Genomic DNA, 21,699 nt, shown 5'->3' on the forward strand with positions numbered 1-21,699 from the left:
AACACGTCCTCATCCATTTCACAAATATACGTGGTGTTGGTTCTAGTCTCGACGATGTCCATTTCCACTTACAGTCTGCCAAACCCTCATGTACTTTTTCTGACAGAATGATTTAATCACTGCTCATCTCAGTCGTCCAAATTATTCACTGTATGATTCCTTTCGCTTCAAAGGTGGTACTTGTGCATATGTCTGTTCTGATATTCCCTGTCAGAGAATTAGTAATTTGGAATCTCCTCTTTTCAATCTTCTCTGGCTTAAAATCTCTCTACCACATTCAGGCAAATTCATCTGTTGTCTCTATCGTTCTCCCAACTCCACTGATTACTTAGAACTCTTTGACTTCCTCTCTTTGAAATTTGACTTTCTCCAGTCTAAATTTTCCTAACAGTGAGGTAATTTTCCTTGGTGATTTTAATGTTCACAACTCCAGCTGGCTTCCATTTTCTAATCACACAGATCCAGCTGGTTGAGATGTCGAGGCTTTTGCAATTACTAATCACTTTCACACAGATTGTTTATTTACCTACCAGAATACCAAACGATTCTAACCACGTAGCCAACACTTGATCTTTTTCTCACAAACAACCCTTCTAAGTACACAGTCAAGGTGAGTGGTCCCCTAGGCACCTCAGATCTCAATTTGGTGATGGTCTCTTCTCCAATGGAGCCTTCTCTCGTGGCCATTCTCAACTTCATGTTGTTTGGCATTACAAGAATGCAAAATGTGATGATCTGCGACATTTCTTTTCTTCTTTTCCTTGGTTGGATTGCTGTTTCAAACTTCTGATGTCAAAGTTTGCTCAGATTGTGTCAGTGAAATTATTCTTGTAGGGATGGAATCCTTTATTCCACACTCCACCTTAAAATCTAGTCCTTTATCCAAACCTTGGTTTTCCAATAAATGTGCTCAGGCTGTTCAAAAGAATAATGAATATTGTGATTGGCTTGTTCCCAAATCTCCATCAAATTGCATTCCATCTTCCAGTTTGAGAAATCTTGCCCTGCACAAACAGCTTCTACTTCTCAAATATCCACTACCAATTCCTTAAAGGCTGACCTACAGGTAATTCTCCAGTGGAGCAATGATAATTTAGTTGATTTCAATCCTTCTAAAAGACTCAGTCCTGTCTTATATTTTGCAAAAAGGATTCTTCTGCTCCTATGCTTATTTTCAATGACACTCCAATTTCTAAGCAAGATCATATATCTCTATTGGGGATTACCCTGACTTCTAATCTCTCTTGGCATAAGCACATCACAAATATTGCTTTCTCTGCATCTAAGAAACTGGGTATTCTCTTTCGCTCACGGCATTACTTTTCTTCCAAGCAGCTGTTCACTCTGTACAAATTGCAAATCTGCCCTACCATGGAATATTGTTACCACATCTGGGGTTGTTGTTGTTGTTTAGGGTTTAATGGCGCAAGAGCAACTTCGGCTATATTGCGCCCACATCTGGGGTGGTGCCCCCAAAACCTCTCTCAGGCTTCTAGATTCCATTCAAAAAAGGGGCAGTTAATTAATGAGCCATCTCTAACAGTCTCTCTACTCTCTGTCTCATAGACATTGTTTCTTCTGCATGCCTTTTCTATAGACACTTCCACAGAGACTGTTCCTCTGAATTGACTGCTATAATTCCTGCTCTCTCTTCTAAAGCAGTCCAAACACATGCCACAACCACTCAACATCCTTTTACTGTCCAACTTCAAACTCACAGAACCAACTTTTCTTCTTCCTCATTTATTCATTTAACTTCCATTTTCTGGAATAACCTTTCTTCATACATATTTCCTAAAAATTACAATCTACAGACGTTCAAGTGTAATGTCAACAAATATCTTCTTTCAACTTCTCAACCTTCAACTCATGCACAGTACTAAGTACTATAGGTTCTAATGCATCTCTTGTTTGGGGTTTTCATAAAAATGAATAAAATAAAATAATAATAAAAATATATATATATATATATAACTGATATTAAATCAAAATTAATGCCAGTTGCATGGCAAAACTGTTGAGTGAAAAATAATAAATTAAACATAATAATTAATCAACAGGGAAGGAAAAGAAAAGGTAAGACTAAAAATTGTAGCAGAAAATCTCCAAATAAATTTAAAAAATTCAATTCAAAATAATAAAATTTAGAGCCAATTACATAAGAATTTAGTGGCACCCCCCCTCGTAAGGTGCCAGTTCCAAATTACGTGAAATATCACAAATAGAGACTAAAATAAAATAAAACCAAAATAACAAAAATAGACTGACCATTATGCCCCATATCAACAGAGGACCACAAGGCCAATAATGGTCAGGGAATCACTGCATTTCAATCGCTAGACAAATCATCGCAAAGGCAAACTGATCAAAGGATCAGACGCCACCCGATCCCCCAATCGAACTGCCACTGCAGATTTGAATAGCGGTGGTCCTTATGCATCGAAAAATAAAAATATAGAACAGACAGACTTGCACTCCAGCACAGAGCCACACCACCAACAATGTAAGCTTAACCAGCTACCATACGTTAACCATACGTGCATTTTGCTGCCTCTAATGATAGCTTTATATTTATTTTCTTCTTATATTTTGTATAATTTTTGATTTATTTTTTAACTACTTCATTATGCTAATATATATATATAGGTCGATAAATTCAATAAAGTGGTATTCTGATACGTACATGATTAAATATTGGTCGCTATCATTATAAACTTTAAACATTACATATACACTATGCTATATATATATATATAACCAGGGCTTTTTTTGTGATGGTATGCAACGGTACGGCATACCAGCACCTTTTTTACAGCGTGCCAGCACGGGTGACACGGCTGGCATGCAGTGGATTTCAGCCATGCCAGCTGCTTCCATCTATTAAGGAGATCACATGACAATGGGCGGAGTCAGCACCCGTCAATTACGGCTGTATCGCTAGCAGTCTGGAAGGGGTACCCATTTCTGAATTTGACCAAAACTTCATTATGAAATTTTTTTTACTTGGTACTTACCGTATTTTTACATTTTACTTATTATTTTTTATTTATTAAATAAGACTCACCTTTGACTTATTTTTTATATACTTGTATAATAAATTTATGCTTAATAAACTGTGTGTTAATAAAATTAATGGTCGAGATTCAGTATCGGATACAGCGTTCCCACTGCTAGCGATACAGCCATGATTGACGGGTGCTGACTCTGCCCAGTGTCACGTGATCTCCTTAACAGATGGAAGCAGCTGACATGGCTGACACCCACTGCATGTCATCCGTGCGAGCCGTGTCACCCATGCCAGCACGGAATTTTTTCTGATAGCAAAGAATGAGTACCGGCACCTATTTTTTTTTTTTTTACAAAAAAAGCACTGTATATAACAATATAAAAAAGAAGATGCAAATTTACCCATCACACTAATTCTGAGAAGTAAGTTGCTAGAGACTTCTCTTCCTCCCTTTAGCATTTCTGGTAGATAAAATATAAGTAACTGTATAACAAGTGGGCTGGTTACAGACAGACAGGCAGATTTAATTTTATTTTTTAAATCTGCATATTTTGAATGTAAAAGGGCAGATTTTGATAGCAGGTTAGAAATATTTTTGTTTGCCAATTGCAATGCTTTATTATTGAGAACAATAAAACAAAAACCAAAAAGGGACCTACTGGTAAAGTCAGGAATCAAAAATCAAAAAGGGGTTTTTGAGCCAAAAAAGTTTGTATGATACAAAGTAGACTTTAGTCTAGCTTTTTGTATAAACTAGAGCAATGTGTTATTAGTGAGAAGTTACTTGAATGGATAAAAGGAGTTTCAATGGTTAACTGGTACAAGACAAAATATGGAGGCACCTCCGTAGCCAGGTGGGAAGGAGCAACAGTGCGTAGCACATGCTTCTTGATTAGACCGGGGTTCGAGCCCGTCACCACCAAATACGGAGGATGCGGAAATGTCAGGGAATGACCACCGCATATCCCGGAGCAATATGGCCTTAGTTGCTAATGTTCCTAAAAACCAAATAACAAACAACAAAATATGGTTAGAAATGGCTATCACCCTGAATGGACTAGAGTCATGAGTGGGATATCACAAAGTTCAGCACTTGGTCCCTCTGTTTCTGAAATTCATCAAATAGTGATGAAGTTATAAAAACATTTGGTGTCCAAGTTTGCCTGTAATACATGGAGAATGGTTAACGATAGTAACCAGAGTACATTGCTTCAAAACTATCTTGACAAACTGTTAAAATGTATTGCTTAACTTCCTATAAATGTAAATATTTACTTTTATAGGAAGAGTATAAATGTATGTAAATATCTACATTTACAATACATTTATACTCTGGAAGGATTTTTTTTTTTAATAGACCGGAAAAAAAATTGAGCTTGGAATGTCTGATTACACTAGTTGGCAAAACAATCCATTTTTTTCGCTCCCTGTTAAAATTCAGGGTGATTCTTATAGATTCGACGTTGCAGAATTCAAATATGGCAACCATATTGCTGTAACACCCACCAATTTTAAGGGAGAGGAGAATAAAGTCAAAATCTAAGTTTCTAGTAAAAAAAGATTTGATATATTTTAAGAAAATGTTACATACAGTGCTAAATATTGAACAATGGGGCTACTAACCTTATTCTATTTACAAAAATGTTTATCTGATAACAAAACACTTATTTTGTCATTTTTTGCCTTTTATAATTGTCCACTGGTGTCTCCCATATGAGATTCCAACAGTAGTCTGTCAACATATTTGGACTCCATTTTCCCTGGTATCTTTTTTTCCATTTCAGAAATATCTTGGTGAAATCTTTCACTGTGTTCATCAGAGACTGCTGCCAAGTTTTCAGGGAATGTAGGAAATGAAGCTTTAATGAAATGCTGCATCCCAACTCTGTGTGCTAAAATTAGCTCATCCACAATTTCAACGGAATTTTGTGATTTCTCATTGCCTAAAAAGTTCTGGCAGATGTTTTCGAATGCCTACCAGGCTCTTATTTCTGTAGCATTTAATTTTTTAGTGAATTTCTAGTCTTGGAATAACACTTTGATTTGAGGACCCACAAAAATTCCCTCTTTTATCTTGGCTTCACTGATTCGAGAAAAATTTTGCCTCAAACAAGAAAATCCTTCTCTTTTCTGTCCATTGCTTTCACAAATATTTTTTTTATCAAACCTAGCTTCATTGCTTTCACAAATATTTTTATCAAACCTAGCTTCATTGCTTTCACAAATATTTTTTTTTATCAAACCTAGCTTGATGCACAATGGAGGTAAATAGATTTTTGATTTATCCACCAAAGGAGGAAGTGCTACATTTTTCTGGTCTGGTGTAGTTTCTGAACCATCTAGCCATATTTTTACCCTGTAGTGGCAATCCTTTGCTTGGCTGTCCCACTTGCATAAAAAGCAGCAATATTTAGTGTATCCTCCTTGCAACCCAGTCATCAAAGCTACCACTTTCAGATCGGTACAGATATTCCAATTGTATTCTTCATAGCATATTTTTTGCAAAAGAACATGTAGGTTGTCGTAAATTTCCTTCATGTGAACTGCATGGGCCAATGGTATAGTGGATACTTATTTCTATTATGGAGTAAAACTGCTTTCAAACTGACCTTGGATGAATCAATGAAAAGCCTCCACTGCTCTGGGATGTGCTTCAGATGCAACTCTTTCATTAATTCCTGGACACTGTTACAATAAACCAAAGCACCATCCATGGAGTAATAGGTCACTGTGTTAGATTGCCTCTTCCTATAAAAAGATATCTTGACACCCCCTTTTCAAGAAGATTCCACTGCTGAAGCAGTGATCCTATTAAATGAGCCTTGGTTTTGGAGAGGTCCGAATCATTCAATTCTGCCTGAGTTTTGATTAGATGCAACTTTGCATTATTGAGTCGAAAAGTCTGGATCTGTACTAGTTCTGGGTTCTGCATCTTCTGGAGATTCCTTTTCCGATACTGAATCAGAGTCAAAATTAGCTGTAAGTTTCTGGTGTCTTTGGCACTGGCATTGTATCATCGTGAGGAACTGGTCTTAGAGCAGAAGGTATGTTGGGATACTCTACTTTATGCTTGGATTACAAAGAAAAAACATAAATATTGGTTATGCAAAAATAACGATCCTTTATGTGGTCTTGAGGTTCCTGCCATATCAACAGAACAGCAAAAGGCATCGATTTATGACTACCTCTAAGCCAGCCTGTTAACGTCCTTGAACATGAGCTACAGGAAATCTTTGGAGTCTATACTTTATCTTGATCTCCAACCTTACATCCAAAATAGAATTAATAGGCTTCTCTCAAATTTTGACAGTGGCTTCTGCTTCGATTTTAAATACTATTCCACAAATGCAGTAAAAGCTATCAGGCTTATTTCAGTAAGAACATAACATATTTCATGTATGATTGAGGTATGCACACATATATACACAATTAAAAAATTGTAGATTTATTTTCTAATTTAAACACAATTCATGATTTACACTAATGCAGCACACAACACTTGTTTACAAACACTAATTCACTAAAACACTTGTTTAATTTGTCCGCCACTCGATCTCTGAAACACATACACTTTTTGAAATATGAAAATGCTTGCTTGGTGCAGAACACACTTGTATATATACCTGTATAGACGTTTCTAGAAGGCTCACAATGTTTCTAGACAACTCCATTGAAAGCTCTAGAACCTTCCAGAAACATCATGTCCTTTCTTCCACATGCAACAATATTCTAGAACAGTGTTTCTCAGCCTGTGGTCTGTGGACCACTAGTGGTCCACGAGTTGGTTGTAGGTGGTCCATGGAAGTTAAATTTTATTGCAAGTATAAAATATAATCACAAATAAAATTAAAATTGGCAATCAACTGTTTATTCTGTTGTTGCAAATCAAGCAGTATCCCTTACAATGTAAGGGATACCTCCTGATTGGAATGTAAGGCTTACAATGTAGCTTACAATATAAGACTGTTTCCGGCAGACAGTTGGTGAGGCCACAAGCTTTCATCTGTCATGGCCGATCGCCAGCTTATGAGCATGTAATATGTATTGGATTTGTTCTTGTGTATTCGTAAAGTATTTTTTACATTTTCACAAAACTAGTGTGTGAGAATAACTTAAAATTTGTAGTAATTATTTTGATTATATACGTTGGGTGAGTTTTTTTAGTATATTTTTAATTACATTTAATTAATAAGTGATATTTTGTTTGAGATTGGAATTATTTATTTTAGGAATTTAATATCAGCCCTATACTCAGTATAGTATACTGAACAACGTGGATAAGTGGCTAAAAACAGGATTTTTGTGACATCATTCCAATACTAGTTTTTTCATAGATGCAAAAAAAAAAACCCTACCCGGTGGTCCATGGTAAGTAAAGAATGCTTGAAGTGGACCATGAATGATAAAAGTTGAGAAGCACTGTTCTAGAATATTCTTGAATGTTGTAAAAAGTTCTCAAATTTTCTAGAAATCTCCTGAATGTTCTAGAGGAAAAAAAATTGATAAAATAGAAAAGATGATTAAATCAACTACAGGTCTTGGTTTTCAGTCATTAACCTACAATATTTAAAAACCGAGGGTAACGAGAACTTTTTAATCACTTGTCTGATTTTTTGAACATATTTCCTACGAGTCAAAATTATTTCGGGGAGGAACTTGATTCCGACCTGTGTTATCTGATCTAGTGAGAACTTGGTACCTTAAAAGAGCCTCTTTGCAGGTTTTAATAACCTTTTCAGAGCTTTTTATTCTTATACCAACTATAAAATCTTTAGTTACTAGGCTTTATATCCTGGTAATTTTATCATGATTTGTAATGACTAAAAATATATTAACATTTTAGTGATTATTACTAATTTAAATATAGTTATTAATCTTAATGAGGATAAGTATGTAAATATTATAATTACTTATTTATGACTTGAAACTATTCTGAGTTCCATGGACTATTAAGTTTAGGCTCTAGCTATTGAAGATGAAGATACCAGCAATTCTTTTAATGTTACAAATTTTAATATGAAAAATACCTCACTGTAAAGCATGCAAATGATGCTTTAATTATTACCTTTGGATACCTGATCACACAGTAATATTATTTCCATGCCACCAGATACGGGAGATGAATAATGACTTAATTTCACAATAGCTAGATCAGATACAGTCTCTAAAGAAAATATAAAATAAAAATTATTTCGTTAAGTAACTTAAAAAAAAACTATGATATTTAAAAAATCTTCAAGTTTAGTAATAAAAAGAGAATTATAACAAGTTTTTTAAGTTTTTTTAATAAGAAATTATTTTAAGATGCCCAAACAGCTAAAGAATAACAGTCTCAGTTTTAAAAGTGTGTCCAGAAAGTAGAGCTTCAATTTTTTGTCATTTCATTACTGACACATGGATATAATAGTATATGTAGAATTCAAGCTTAAGAATATTTTTCTGCATAAATTAAAATAATTAAGCAACAACATCCAGGCCATCCCTGCCAATATATATCATTCTCTTCAATTATCATCCCCAACAGAAGCCATTTCAGTGACTAAAGGAAGTGGCAATCTAAACTATGAAGTGGATATACCTTATATCAGTGTTTTTAAATCATTAAGCCATAGGTGGGACATGAAGGAATTTTAGATGGTCCTACAAAAAAAATCGATTGCTTCAAAATATTTATATGTATTTTGATGATTAAAAATTTTAATAAATTTTTAATTTATTAAAATTTTAATCAACTGATTAATCCATATTAATCAACTTAAATGGTGTATTAAAAATTTTAATACACCACTTCAGTCGATTAATATGGAGGAAGATGTCTTCAAACTGCCAATCCATGAACAGCAAAGTTAAGCTCTTGGCTTGCAAGATATTTTTATATAAAATGCATTTCAGTATTGGATTAATATATTACACATTCTAACTGGTCACTGATTCTGGCACGTGTACACGCTCTTGAAATTGTGACTATAGAGTTTATTATATAAATTAACTTAGAGCATTATTTGAAACTCTGTGGACAATAAAAATAGACACTATGTTCCAAATTTCGATCAATGGCTCAAATTGACAGCTCCACATTTTGGAATAAAAGTTGAATATATAAAGAAATCTAAAAGCCAATTCATCATGTATGGTAGCATTTTGAACCACTGACTTAATTTGTCAGCCATGAATTTGTTTTTTTATTGGCAGGAATGGTCACACAATGATTGCAGAGTTTGATTTTAGACACAAAAACAAAAAGAGCTGCAGCATTAGATAATATTTAGTATTAAGTATTAATAGTAACAAATAATGCATGAAACAACCTTATGCAGCAAAAAAAAAAAAAAACTGACATCACCTTCCAACCCCTCTAATAATTTGTCTAATCCTTCCATAAATTTATTCAAATTACCCACTTCCACAACACCAGATGGAAGTTTGTTCCATCAATCAATTACTCTGGACAAAAGCAACTTTTCACACGTCTGTCCTGCAACAACTTTTCTCAATTTAAATTTATGCCCCCTTATACGTATTATCTCACAAGAGTAAGGATATCATAAGCATTTAGCTTGCCCAATCCTCTCAAAGTTTTAAACATGTCAATCAGGTTCTCCTTGTAAGTGCCTAGTTTTGAGAAAGGTCTCTTGCAGGTGCCTAATTTCAAGAAATACTTCAGTTGTGCACTTTCAGAACTGAAATTTTTCTTGAGAGCACCTGTTTTGTGCCCCTGACTAATCTTGTTATTTTTCTCTGCACCCATTATAACAGGTACACATCCTGCTTAAAATAGGCTTCTGGATCTCTACATCATGGCACTCAAGATTGCATAACCAGTGCCTTTATACAACAGAATCACCTGTCTGGCAAAATTCCTGTATGTGATTGACAAACCCTATGAGCTGTTTTAGCAGCCTGTCTGCACTGCTCAAAAGATTTCACATCTCACTGTGTAATTACAGGTCTTTTTTTGTTGGTACCACCCAGTTGGTAAGTTAATCTGAGATTACTACTACCCATATGCAGTACCTTGCATTTGCCAATGTTAAATATCCGTTTGCCAAGGATATATGTGAAGGTCTGATGTGAAGGATGAAAAGATTAGGATAAAAGGCAAGTTATTGGCTGTATGGCAACAAAGATGGGATTCGAGTGAGAAAGGCCGAGTTACCCATATGTATCTGTCACGAGTAGACATACTGAACGTACAAAAAAATCCTTGGCAGCAGTTTGGCCTCTGTGCTACATTTTTAATCACAGGACACGGATTAGCAAGAAGGTTGCACGAGTTGGGGCTTGCAGTAAGTGATTTATGTTCCTGTGGACAGCAAGAAACCAGTGTACATATCATGTTGCACTGTAATTGTTATCTTGATCTCAGGAATAAGTTGGAGATCTGCTTGGGAGGACTTGAGCAAAGAAAATCTATGGATCATGTTCATGGATAGAAGCTTTTATGGAAGTTTTAATAAATTTGTGAGTTTGAATTTTAAAAGGAGAGCAAGATTACGGCTAGATAGTAGTACTCGCCTCCCCGTGGCTGGGGACGGTAACATAGTTCATTAGGATAAGTGGGACTGAGGTAGCCAATACTATATTCTTCTTAGTTATGGCTAAGAGGTATAGTGCTCTCTTTAAGTTGAATTGAGTTTTGTATTTTTAATAGTTGATGTTTATAAAATAATAATGTTTTAATTATGGCAATAGAATAATACTGAAGTAGCATTATCCACATATAAGCTACGGCTTAGGAGGTGGATGTGCTGAAGGTGTTTCTGAATGTATATACAGTAAACCCCTGCTATTCGCGGGGGTTACGTTCCTGAGAAATGCCGCGAATACCGAGTTATGGCTCCCATAGTAACAAAAGGGTTCCGTTCCAAAGTATGAAATATATAAGAAAAACTAGTCTAAAATTTTGTCTATGTATGTATTATATGTACCTTCATAATATGACTATGTACATAGACAGTACATAGTGAAATGCAAGCATATGGCATCGAAATGAAAATAAGAAACAATTTAATATTAAATGTAATATTTATTAGAAATTTCAAAGAAATCTTTCAAACCAACGCCTTTGCTAGCTAAAAAAACTTATCCCGCCAGTGCTATCACCAGTTTCGCTAAAGTGTTGATAAAGGAGTTTTGCCTTTTCACGAATGATAAGTGAACTTAATGGAATTTTATTTTGAGTTCGGTCTTCTATCCACAGATTTAAAGCTTTTTCCATTTTCTCTAATTTAACTTCACGAGTTACAGAGCAAATTTTTGAAGCAATTAGCACGTTTTCACAGACACTACGTCGGATTTTTTCTTCCGATTTTTTGATTGATCGTATCATTGACTCATTGATTTTATAATGTTTTGCCACTGAGGAGACACTTTCACCATTAGAAATTTTATCTAATAACTCAATTTTATTCGCTGTCATCACCTTCTTTGATCTTTTCACATTTCCCTTGTTATTCATAGCCATATTTTGTATGGGTTAGAAAGAACTTGTCCACAATAAAGTCACTTTTTTCCATTAACACACTCGAAAAAGTCTGTTTTACACCACAAAACGGTAGATTTATCACTTTTGTAGCATATAAATTTATAAAATGATAAATTTATTCAATTTATAAGCATATAAATTAAAAGCAAACGACAAAACCTTCCATGACAAGAGCATAACACATATTATACAAGGATTAGCGAGAAACATCCACGCTTCCGATTTTGTGACCCCTCTCCCCCCACCCACCCACCGAGCGCTGTTTTGACCGGTGAAGATAATTTAAGCCACGCCCATGTGTTTTTATGGCGGAAAATGTTCACGGCGCTTTAAAATTCACATTTTTTTAGGTTTCATTTTATATTAAATCAGCAACCGCGAATACGCGAAACCGCGAATACAGATACCGCGAATAGCGGGGGTTTACTGTAGTAGGTAAAGAGGCCTGTGCGCTCTGTAGTCATTCTGTATAATCTATTATGTAGTACAGAGTGAAACGGAAAGTAAAATAAAATAAATGACAGGTTTAATGTTAAATGGTAAAACAGAATATGTTAAATACATACAGTACAAAAAGCTTTCAGTTATTATGATAAGCTTCAGTTGAACTGAGAGTTTAAGAACATAGAACTTAAGAGCATGTAGTGCCAGTCATGCACAGTAAACTGCGTGATGTAACAACTAACTGTTTGAAGTTGAAGCCTGTGGTTGTGACATACGTGAACGTTGCCAACATTTGTCAGTCATGAGAATGGTTGCCTCGGTAATAGGGTGGACATGACACCCACTGCTTCTGTCGAACGAAGTATTATAGCACGTGATATGCAACAACTCCAACCAGGCACGACGTCAGTAATGGCGGGACTGATCAACAACCATGACATTGCGTCATGGGTCAATGTTGTGTCGGGTTGACCAGAAGTGGTCAGCAATGGCCAAGTGTTCCATGTCCGCTAAGCGGATGGCTCTTTCATTTTCTGAGATATATTTGCTGAGCCTTCTGCCAGTTTCTCCGACGTAGCAACTAGTGCAGTCACAGCAATAAATGCGGTAGACTAGTCCACTTTGTAGTAAGGTGGGAACCGGTGTTTTCACTCTAGAGATAAGGGATCAATTTCCTGCCAGGGAGCTGTACGCACTTTATCCCATGAGATTTCAGGATCCTAGAAACCTGCTGTGATAGGTTCAGATAGTATGGGATAAAGGTGCTCACGGCGGAGTCATTACCTTGAATGTTCCTGTTGGTCACTATTTGGTCATGTGCCTGTAGGTCACACCTGTCTTGGGTACTAGTGGGATAGCCACACCTTGCAAGATCTGCCTTGACCCTAGAAATCTCGATGCGCCTCTCATCTGTAGAACTAGAGTGGGGCCAGGTGCGAGTTAACAAGGTCCACTGCCAAGAAGATGGCTGCGTGTGTGTGTGTGTGTGTGTGTGTGTGACCAGTAGTTGGTAAATTGGCCAGCACACATTGGCTTTCGATAGATTGTTGCCTTCAAGTGTGTGCCCTCATGTTGGACAAGGGTGTCTAAGTATGGTAGGGTATTGTCCGACTCTAGTTCGATGGTGAATTTTATGAAAGGCAATAGAAAGTTGAGGTGGTCTAAGAGTCGGTCGCCCGAATCTCTGGGGATAACTACAAACACATCATCCACACAGCGACACCAAAAGGTAATGGAATCTGGCATACTTGTAAATGCACGACTGTCCACTTCTTCCATTGCAATGTTTGCCGTGACTGAACTAACTGGGGAATCCCTGGCTGTGCCATGCACCTGTTGGTAAATGGAGTTGTTGAACATAATTGTGCCACCAGTTAAGCACAGTCTGAAGGTGGTGGAAATATCTTCCGATGTTAGTTTGGTCCTGTTGCCAAGGATCTGGTCGCTATCCAAGAGTTTCTTGGCACATGTGATGGCAAGCTTGACTTTGACTGGGATGGAAGAAAAAAAGGACACTACATCAAATGATGCCATGATTTGTCTTCTGAGATGAATAGGGCTTGAATCCATTCTATAAATTCACCACTGTTGGAAACAGCGTTGGCAGGTCTTGCCTACTAGGAGAGAAAGGAGCCCCGAGACAAGCTTCAGCAACTCAACTCGGTGGGCCACAACAGGAGACAATGGGTCTTAACGGTACACCTTCTTTGTGGACCTTTGGTAGCCCGTAGAATTGCAGAATCTGGCAGCCAGCGGCACGGAGGCAACTATGTGCGGATTCTTAAACCAGTTGTTGATGAGGATGTTTACTTTCGACTCCCATCATTCCAAGGCTTTGATCAGAGGATCAAGAGGGTTGGTAGACAGAAGTGTCTACCAACCCTCTTGACTCTGCCGCAAGTGCCTTTATCCCATGTTTCCCGAACCTATCACAGCAGGTTTCTAGGGTCCTGAAATCTCATGGGATAAAGTGCTTACAGCTCCCTGGCAGGAAATTGATCCCTCATCTCTAGAGTGAAAACACCGGTTCCCACCTTACTACAAAGTGGACTAGTCTACCACATTTCTTGCTGTGACTGCACTGGTTGCTACGTCAGAGAAACTGGCAGAAGGCTCAGCAAACGTATCTCAGAACACAAAAGAGCCATCCGGTTAGCGGGCGTGGAACACTTGGCCATTGCTGACCACTTCTGGTCAACCCGACAACATTGACCCATGCCGCGATGTCATGGTTGTTGATCGGTCCCGCCATTACTGACACCGTGCCTGGTTGGAGTTGTTGCATATCACGTGCTATAATACTTTGGTCAACAGAAGCAGTGGAGAATGGTTGCCTCAGTGATAGAGTGTCGTGTCCACCCTATTACTGAGGCAACCATTCTCATGACTGACAAATGTAATAATGACAGTTTATACCCCTTCCATAAAGGGGAGATACCTCTTATACAGAAGTGATGAGGTTTAATCAAACAAGACATTATAGTAGTAGTTCCTTTTTTTTTTTTTTTTTTTTTCTTTTTGAAAAAAAAAAAATCAGGTAACACAGTTTTAAGATTTGCTAAGTGAAAAAATAGCTAAGGTCAAAGGTGCAGACAGAGAAATAGGGCTGAAGGAAATCATTAATAAAAAGATTAAATATAAAAAAAATTTATATTTAATCTTAATTTTATTTTTAATAAAATATATTTAATATAAAATTAAATTTTATATTAAATATAAAGATTAAATAAACAATTTTACTGCAGTCATAAATATATAACACAGTAATAACAGAAAAACATAAAACATTTTTGATATATCTTTATAAAGCACTTTTCTTTCCTTACTTTTATCATATATTGGCTGACTTACTACTGGCACCAAAGGTACAGTATACCTCCCTTTCTCATGTCCTTCAATAAATACCTGGAAGCACAAGCGAACAACATTTAGATCTATCTTGTTAGGATGTGAACGATGAAGAAATCCCGCTATAAAGAAAAGAACAAGTAAAAATTTCACCATGTGTTTGATATAAAATTTTACAATAAGACTAATGTTATTATTATTATTAGCCATATGGTGCAAGGAAACCTGCAGCTTATGCTGCACCAACCAAAAAAAATTTGAGTACCCTGAGTGAGAGAGAGAGAAGTAGGAAGGAATCACCAAAAAAGAGAATGATGATATCCAGCTCAGAACCCTGGGTATGCCAAGCCCAGACTCACGAGATGCGAGTCCCTGGGGCTCCTCAACATAAGTTTCATTTAACATGCCATTCAAACTGCATTTACTCAGAAATCAATTCTACATGAAATATATTTCAGACAGAAAATATTTACTTAACGGAATAAAATTTATGCACCTTACTTTGTTTATTCATGGGGGATCCTTATGAATTATTTGATTTCAACTGTTTTACTGCATATAGTTGAAATCAAATGCAGTACGGCATAAAAAAATTTATTTGATTTTAATTACTGTATACAGCCACTCCCTGGCTTACATAATACTCAGTGCAAACTTTAAAAAAAATCACGGAAACGTATTTTGCATTCCATAGGAATAAATGGAGGTATCGTAAAAATATAATGTGAACCCAAGAACACTGTTTTTTTTTGTTTTTTTTTTGTAATTTGTTCCAAGACCTCGGAAGTTGGAAATTTTCACTATATATCTCTCTAAAAGATCATTTTTATAATGGGAATTGCACTACACTTTCATTGTTATCATATGTTCCATTATAAGAATAAATTTTGAATGCCTTTGTGTTAAAACACATATCTGGAGGTCACTACCATAAAACAATAAAAACAATTTGCACTTTCTGGTTTATTGAATCTAATTTTAAATGGGTAGTAAAACTATCTTATTGCATTTGCAATAATCCCGATAACTGGAATTGTGTGGGTCTTTACGTTATTAAGGTGATTTGATTTTTTATGGCGCATCGGCAGCTAAGACCATAATGCGCCAAGTCACATTTAAAATACTACTAAAAATTTTGGTAGCCAAGGCTACCACGTCGGGCAATTAGTTTTTAGGTAAAAGAGGTAGTAATTAAAAGCATAAAACTTATATCTTTGTATAGAAATTAATAGAATGTAAAAAGTTAAAAACGTCAGACATGTTGTCTCTGTCGCCTATTAACTGACTGAGTGTAAATGGCTCAGTCAAATTATTAAAAGCGGTAAAACACAAGCACCGTGCTTCAATAAAAGTAGGACATTCTATTAAAATATGACTGATGGTTAAAATGACATTACACATCTCGCACATAGGTGGGTCATCCGCCCTCAGCAAGTAGGAATGGGTTAGATGACTATGACCTATGCGGAGCCGAGCAAGAACAACTTCCTCTCTTCGGACCCTGCGTAAACTGGACAGCCATTGCGTAATTACAGGCTTAATATGACGTAGTTTATTTGTGGTCTGTCCGTGCCAAGAATCTTGCCATTGGGAATATAATCTAGAGCGTATTATTTGCCTGTAGTCTGTATAGGGGACTAACAGGCAATGACTATCCAGGGAAATGGCTGATTTGGCAGCGGTATCAGCTAGTTCATTTCCCCGAATCCCAATGTGGCTTGGGATCCAGCAAAAGCGAATATCAAACTCCAATTCTACAAGAGAAAATAGAATATGCCGGATCCTGGACAGGATCGGATGAGGGTTATACCCCACCGATACTAGAGCCTGTAACACGCTTAATGAATCGCAATAGATCATATACCTCTGGTAGTCGTGATTTTTAATGTGATCTAGGGCTGTTTCTATAGCACGCAACTCCGCAGTATAAATGCTACTTTCATGTGGGATCTTATAAGACAATGTTTTGTGAGGGAACACAACAGCAGATCCCACATAACATTCTAACTTTGAGCCATCTGTATAGACAGGCACAAAGTCAGAATACTGCTGTCTATGTGATGCAAAGAGTTGCTGGTAGACAGATGGCGGTGTAGTAGCCTTCTCCCAGATCTTAAGGGAGAAGTCACAAGTTGGAAAACAGGCATGCCAGGGTGGAAGGAATTGCCTTGGTGACTGGGCAACGTTGTCTACCGTCAAGCCTAGTTCATTCAACAGCCCTTGAATTCGAATACCAAAAGGTTTGTTGGCTGTCCGACGCGTGTTGTAGAGGTTTTCCCAGCGCGGCTCAAAAACGGATGGCCACGTGGGATGATCGGGCAGGGATTTTAATTTGAAGGCGTACTGTAACGACAACTGCATACGACGAAGACACAGAGATGGTTCATTTGCTTCAACGTAAAGGCTTTGGACAGGAGATGTGCGAAATGCTCCAGTGGCTGTCCGGATGGCTTGATGGTGGATTGGATCTAACCACCGAAGTGCACTATCTCTAGCAGAACCATAAACCTGAGACCCATAGTCGAGTTTGGAACGGAGGAGTGCTCGGTAAAGGCGAAGAAGGGTAGAACGATCTGCGCCCCACGAGGTTGACGAAAGGGCACAAAGGATGTTAAGCCCTTTGACACATCTTGTCCTCAGCTGACGAATGTGTTGTAAAAATGTCAGCTTTTTGTCGAAAATAAGTCCAAGGAATTTGAATTCTGCTACAACTGGGATGTTATTTTGCCCAAGCCTTAATTCTGGGTCAGGATGAGGATTACGTTTGCGACAGAAGTGTACACAAACGGTCTTCTGTGATGAAAATCTGAACCCATTAGCTAAAGACCAAGCTGTGAGACGATCAATGGTTTTCTGCAGTTGCCTTTCAATGACCCTCATATTGCATGAATTGCAAAATATAGCAAAGTCGTCTACATAGAGGGCATTGTTTACAGTGGGAGGAAGTTGTTCTGTGATAGAGTTTATTTTAATTGCGAAAAGCGTAACACTTAGAACGGATCCTTGTGGGACTCCCTCTTCCTGAGAGAAAACTCGAGAGAGGGTGGATCCTAAACGGACTTGAAATTGGCGATTCGAAAGAAAGTTTTTAATAAAAACAGGAAGGTTACCTCTAAGACCAAAGTTATAGAGGTCTTTTAAAATTCCAAATCGCCAGGCTGTGTCGTACGCTTTTTCAATATCAAAGAAAACTGCTACCAAATGCTCGGATTTAATAAAAGCATCACGAATGGACGTTTCCAATCGGATTAAATGATCGAGAGTGGATCTATTTCTTCGGAAGCCGCACTGTGTCCTGGAAAGCAAACCATTTGTTTCTAAATACCATACGAGGCGTGCATTAACCATTCTTTCCAGGACTTTGCACAAACAGCTTGTCAGAGCAATAGGACGATAGTTACTTGGATTGCTAGGATCTTTTCCTGGTTTTGGAAAAGCAAGGACGATAGCCCTTTGCCAGGAATCCGGAAATTGTTTCTGAATAAAAATTCTGTTAAACAGAATTAAAAGGTGATCCTTAGATTGTGGTGAAAGGTGTTTTAACATTTCGTAGTGGATGTCATCGGGCCCTACAGCACTTGCATGCGTGAGGGCAAGTGCTGCATTTAACTCTTCATGTAAAAAGGGCTTGTTATACGATTCAAGCCCTTTTGAAGAGAAGTTCGGTGGGTTTTTCTCAATTTTCTTTTTCAGGGCCAAAAACTCCGTGGGAAAAGATGTTATCGCAGAGATTTTTGCAAATGTTTCCCCTAGACTGTTTGCAACTGCAGTTCGATCTGCAATTGGACATCCGTTGTGTTCGAGGATCACTGAAGGGCATGGTGGATATTTTCCCTTCATTTTCCGGATCTTATCCCAGACTACTTTTGAGCTAGCAGCCTGAGTTATGGAAGATGTAAAACGAATCCAAGATTTCCTTTGACTCTGACGTCGTACATAACGTGCTTTTGCACATGCACGTTTGAATGATATTAAATTTTCAGTGGTGGGATATCGGCGGAATATCCCCCACGCTTTGTTTTGTGCTTTTTTTGCTGCCGTGCATTCTGAATACCACCAAGGTTTGGGGAATAGTGGGAACCGGCTGGATGATTTTGGGATTGCAATTGCAGCTGCTTGGACAATCGTTTCTGTGACATACATGACTGCCTCATTGATTGGCTCCTGACTGACTGTAGTGATGTCAAAGTTTGCCAGATATTGAAAGGCATTCCAGTCAGCCTGATCAATCTTCCACCGCGGTAAACTAAATGGCAGGCAGGGTCTACCACTAGTTAGGGTTGTTATCACGGGGAAGTGATCACTTCCATATGGATTTTCTTCTACTTCCCAAGTAAGTGAAGGAAGGAGAGAAGGGGAGCAGATAGAAAGATCAATGGCAGAGAATGTACGGGTAGGCATGTGGAAGAAGGTGTTTGTTCCCACATTTAGGAGGGAGAGATCATTGTCAGTGAGCATATGCTCTATGACTCGTCCCCTTCCATTGATGTCAGCACTACCCCACAGAGTGTTATGTCCATTGAAATCCCCAAGAATTAAACAAGGGGAAGGCAATTGCATGATAAGATCATCAAGGTCTTTCTGGGGGATGTCAATCCCAGGTGGCAAATAAACAGAGCAGACAGTTAATAAGGACCCCACTGTAAGGCGAATTGCTACAGCTTCAATGCTAGTTGTAAGCTGCAAAGCCTGAAATGGGATCTGGTTGCCGACGAGGATTGCGACTCCTCCGTGGGCAGAACCATCCACAATCCTATCCTTACGAATGATGGTAATGTTATGCATGGTGGGGTCATCATTTGCCTTTAAATAAGTCTCCTGTATGCAAAAGCAAACTGGTTTGTGCTTTTGCAGGAGTGCCTTGATGTCGTCAGTATTTTGCCGGAATCCACGACAATTCCACTGTAGGAATTTAGCCATTATTTGGACTTGGTGGGTCCATCAGGCGGCTTCCGAGGTGCTGAGGGCTTAATTTTGTCAGTCTTGGATTTATCTTTCCTGGGGAAGTACGGACGCTGTCCTGTGTCCATTTCTTCCTCAGTGAAGAGTTCCAAAACTGACTCATCATGTACCTCCTTCTGCTCGACATCCATGTTTTCCTGGGTACTAGGTGTTACTTCCCCTTTCTTATTCTTTTCTTTTGCTTTTGTTACTTGTGGAGCATTAGGAGGTATCGATATAGGAGTGGCAGCTGACTGGTCCTTTTGTGCAGGTTTTTGGGAGCTTAAAAGATAACGTGCAATGGGAGTAAATGATTCTTTTGGAGGGACAGACATGTCCGTCTGAGTCCCAATCGAACATCTCCCTGCTACCTTCTGGGCGTAGGTAGGTTTTTTGATGTTAAGAGGTTTCACTGCTTTTCTTGCCTCCTGGTACGATATGTTTAGCTCTGCCTTCAGCCGTTGAATCTCTTTTTCTTCTTTCCACCTCTGGCATGCCCTTGAATAGGCCGGATGTTCTCCCTCACAGTTAATGCAGGTGGGTTTAGTGGCTGAATATGCTGTTGTTTCGTGGTCCTTTGCACCGCACCGGGCGCATGCAAGGACTCCACGGCAGGCCATTTGAGAATGTCCATACTTCTGACATTTAAAACACCGTAAAGGGTTTGGAATGTATGGACGTACTGGACAGTTGATGTATCCAGCTTTAATCTCATCAGGAGGTTTGGGAGAGTTAAAAGTCAGGATAACACTCCTAGTTTTAACAATTTTCCCATCCCTTCGCGCAGTGATTCTCTTGACGGCAGTAACTCCCTGTGGTTGTAATTCGGAGCAGATTTCCTCCTCGGTGACGTCGAGAAGGTCCTACTCCGAAATGACACCTCTCGATGAATTTAGTGTTCTGTGTGGTGTCACTGTTATGGGTATACCTCCGATTGATGTTACTCGGAGTAGATGTTCAGACTGCCCGTCATTTTTTGTTTCAATCAAGAGGTCCCCAGAACGGAGCCTCTTAACTGACTTGGGTGTACCTACTAACCCATCCAACCCTTTTTGTATAAAAAAGGGCGACATTTTACCAATCGGTGTTTCATTGGTGGAATGCATTATTAAGAACCTTGGGACAGGCCCTGATGGTAGTTCGGTTCGCTGCCTCTTTGTAGCAATAATGCTATCTGCCTCTCCGTCGTTATTTTCAGATAGGGACCGGGTTGGGGCCCCTGAAGGAATACGTTTATCAGGATTCATGGAGTTTTTTTAATTGTTCAGTGCCCGGGCTCCCCACCCACCACGGAGCCCAAAGGGACGCCCACTACCCGGCATGCAATAAATGCGCTCGGGAGTGGGACGCCAGGGCTACCCAGACACTATACCCGCACCGCCGCCAGCCTGAATCCTGTCCCTCGGACCATGAGGGTAGGGGCGTGGCATTGACACGGTTGACCCTCGCAGGCGAGCCTACTAGCCGATTGATCCTAGCCGGGCCTTCCAGGACCACCCGTCTTGTCGAAGCAGGGGCCAAAGTGGTGTATTGAAGCTGGGCCCCTCAACCACCAGGATCCCCCTTTCCGAATTTCCACGGGTCGCAGCGCACGGCAAACACGCCGGATTCCATTGATGTAAGCCTGGAACCTGGGCTGTGGGCGTTGGATCCCAGTGATGCTAGTCTGGGAGTCCAGCAGCGTCACTGGGAGGTCCCCTCACCACGTACAGGTGCCCACGTCGAGGGGTTATTAAGGTGAAATGTGTTCCCCTTCACTGAAATCTTCAATCATATAAGAAACATAAATAAATTTTCAGAACCTTCTCTTCATTCCTATTTACTTATTACAATGGTGAAGGGAAAGGGACCAACGGAAAGTGCAAGTGCTGGCAGTGCTAGGAAACGAAACAAAATTGATTTAGAAATGAAGATGAAAATGATTAAGAAATACGAAGCAAGACAAAGTTTGTCATCTATTGCACAGGAATTAGGT

At 38.6% G+C, this 21,699-nt stretch overlaps 1 protein-coding gene across 4 annotated transcripts in view; it reads right to left on the reverse strand.

Annotated features, from left to right (window-relative positions):
- The window catches only part of LOC150088667 (embryonic polarity protein dorsal-like), an 83,240-nt gene that overhangs the window by 30,500 nt on the left and 31,041 nt on the right, over nt 1–21,699 (reverse strand). For all 4 annotated transcript variants that reach the window (XM_090370855.1, XM_090370854.1, XM_090370853.1 and 1 more), the window contains exons 5-6: nt 14,762–14,905; nt 8,073–8,171 (exon numbers count right to left, since the gene is read on the reverse strand). In XM_090370855.1, coding sequence (XP_090226981.1) covers nt 8,073–8,171; nt 14,762–14,905 — 243 coding nt within the window. The remainder of the gene's footprint in view (nt 1–8,072; nt 8,172–14,761; nt 14,906–21,699) is intronic.

The sequence above is a fragment of the Mastigoproctus giganteus genome, chromosome 3, assembly GCF_048544385.1.
Source record: "Mastigoproctus giganteus isolate SK-2022 chromosome 3, ASM4854438v1, whole genome shotgun sequence".
NCBI lineage: Eukaryota > Metazoa > Arthropoda > Arachnida > Uropygi > Thelyphonidae > Mastigoproctus > Mastigoproctus giganteus.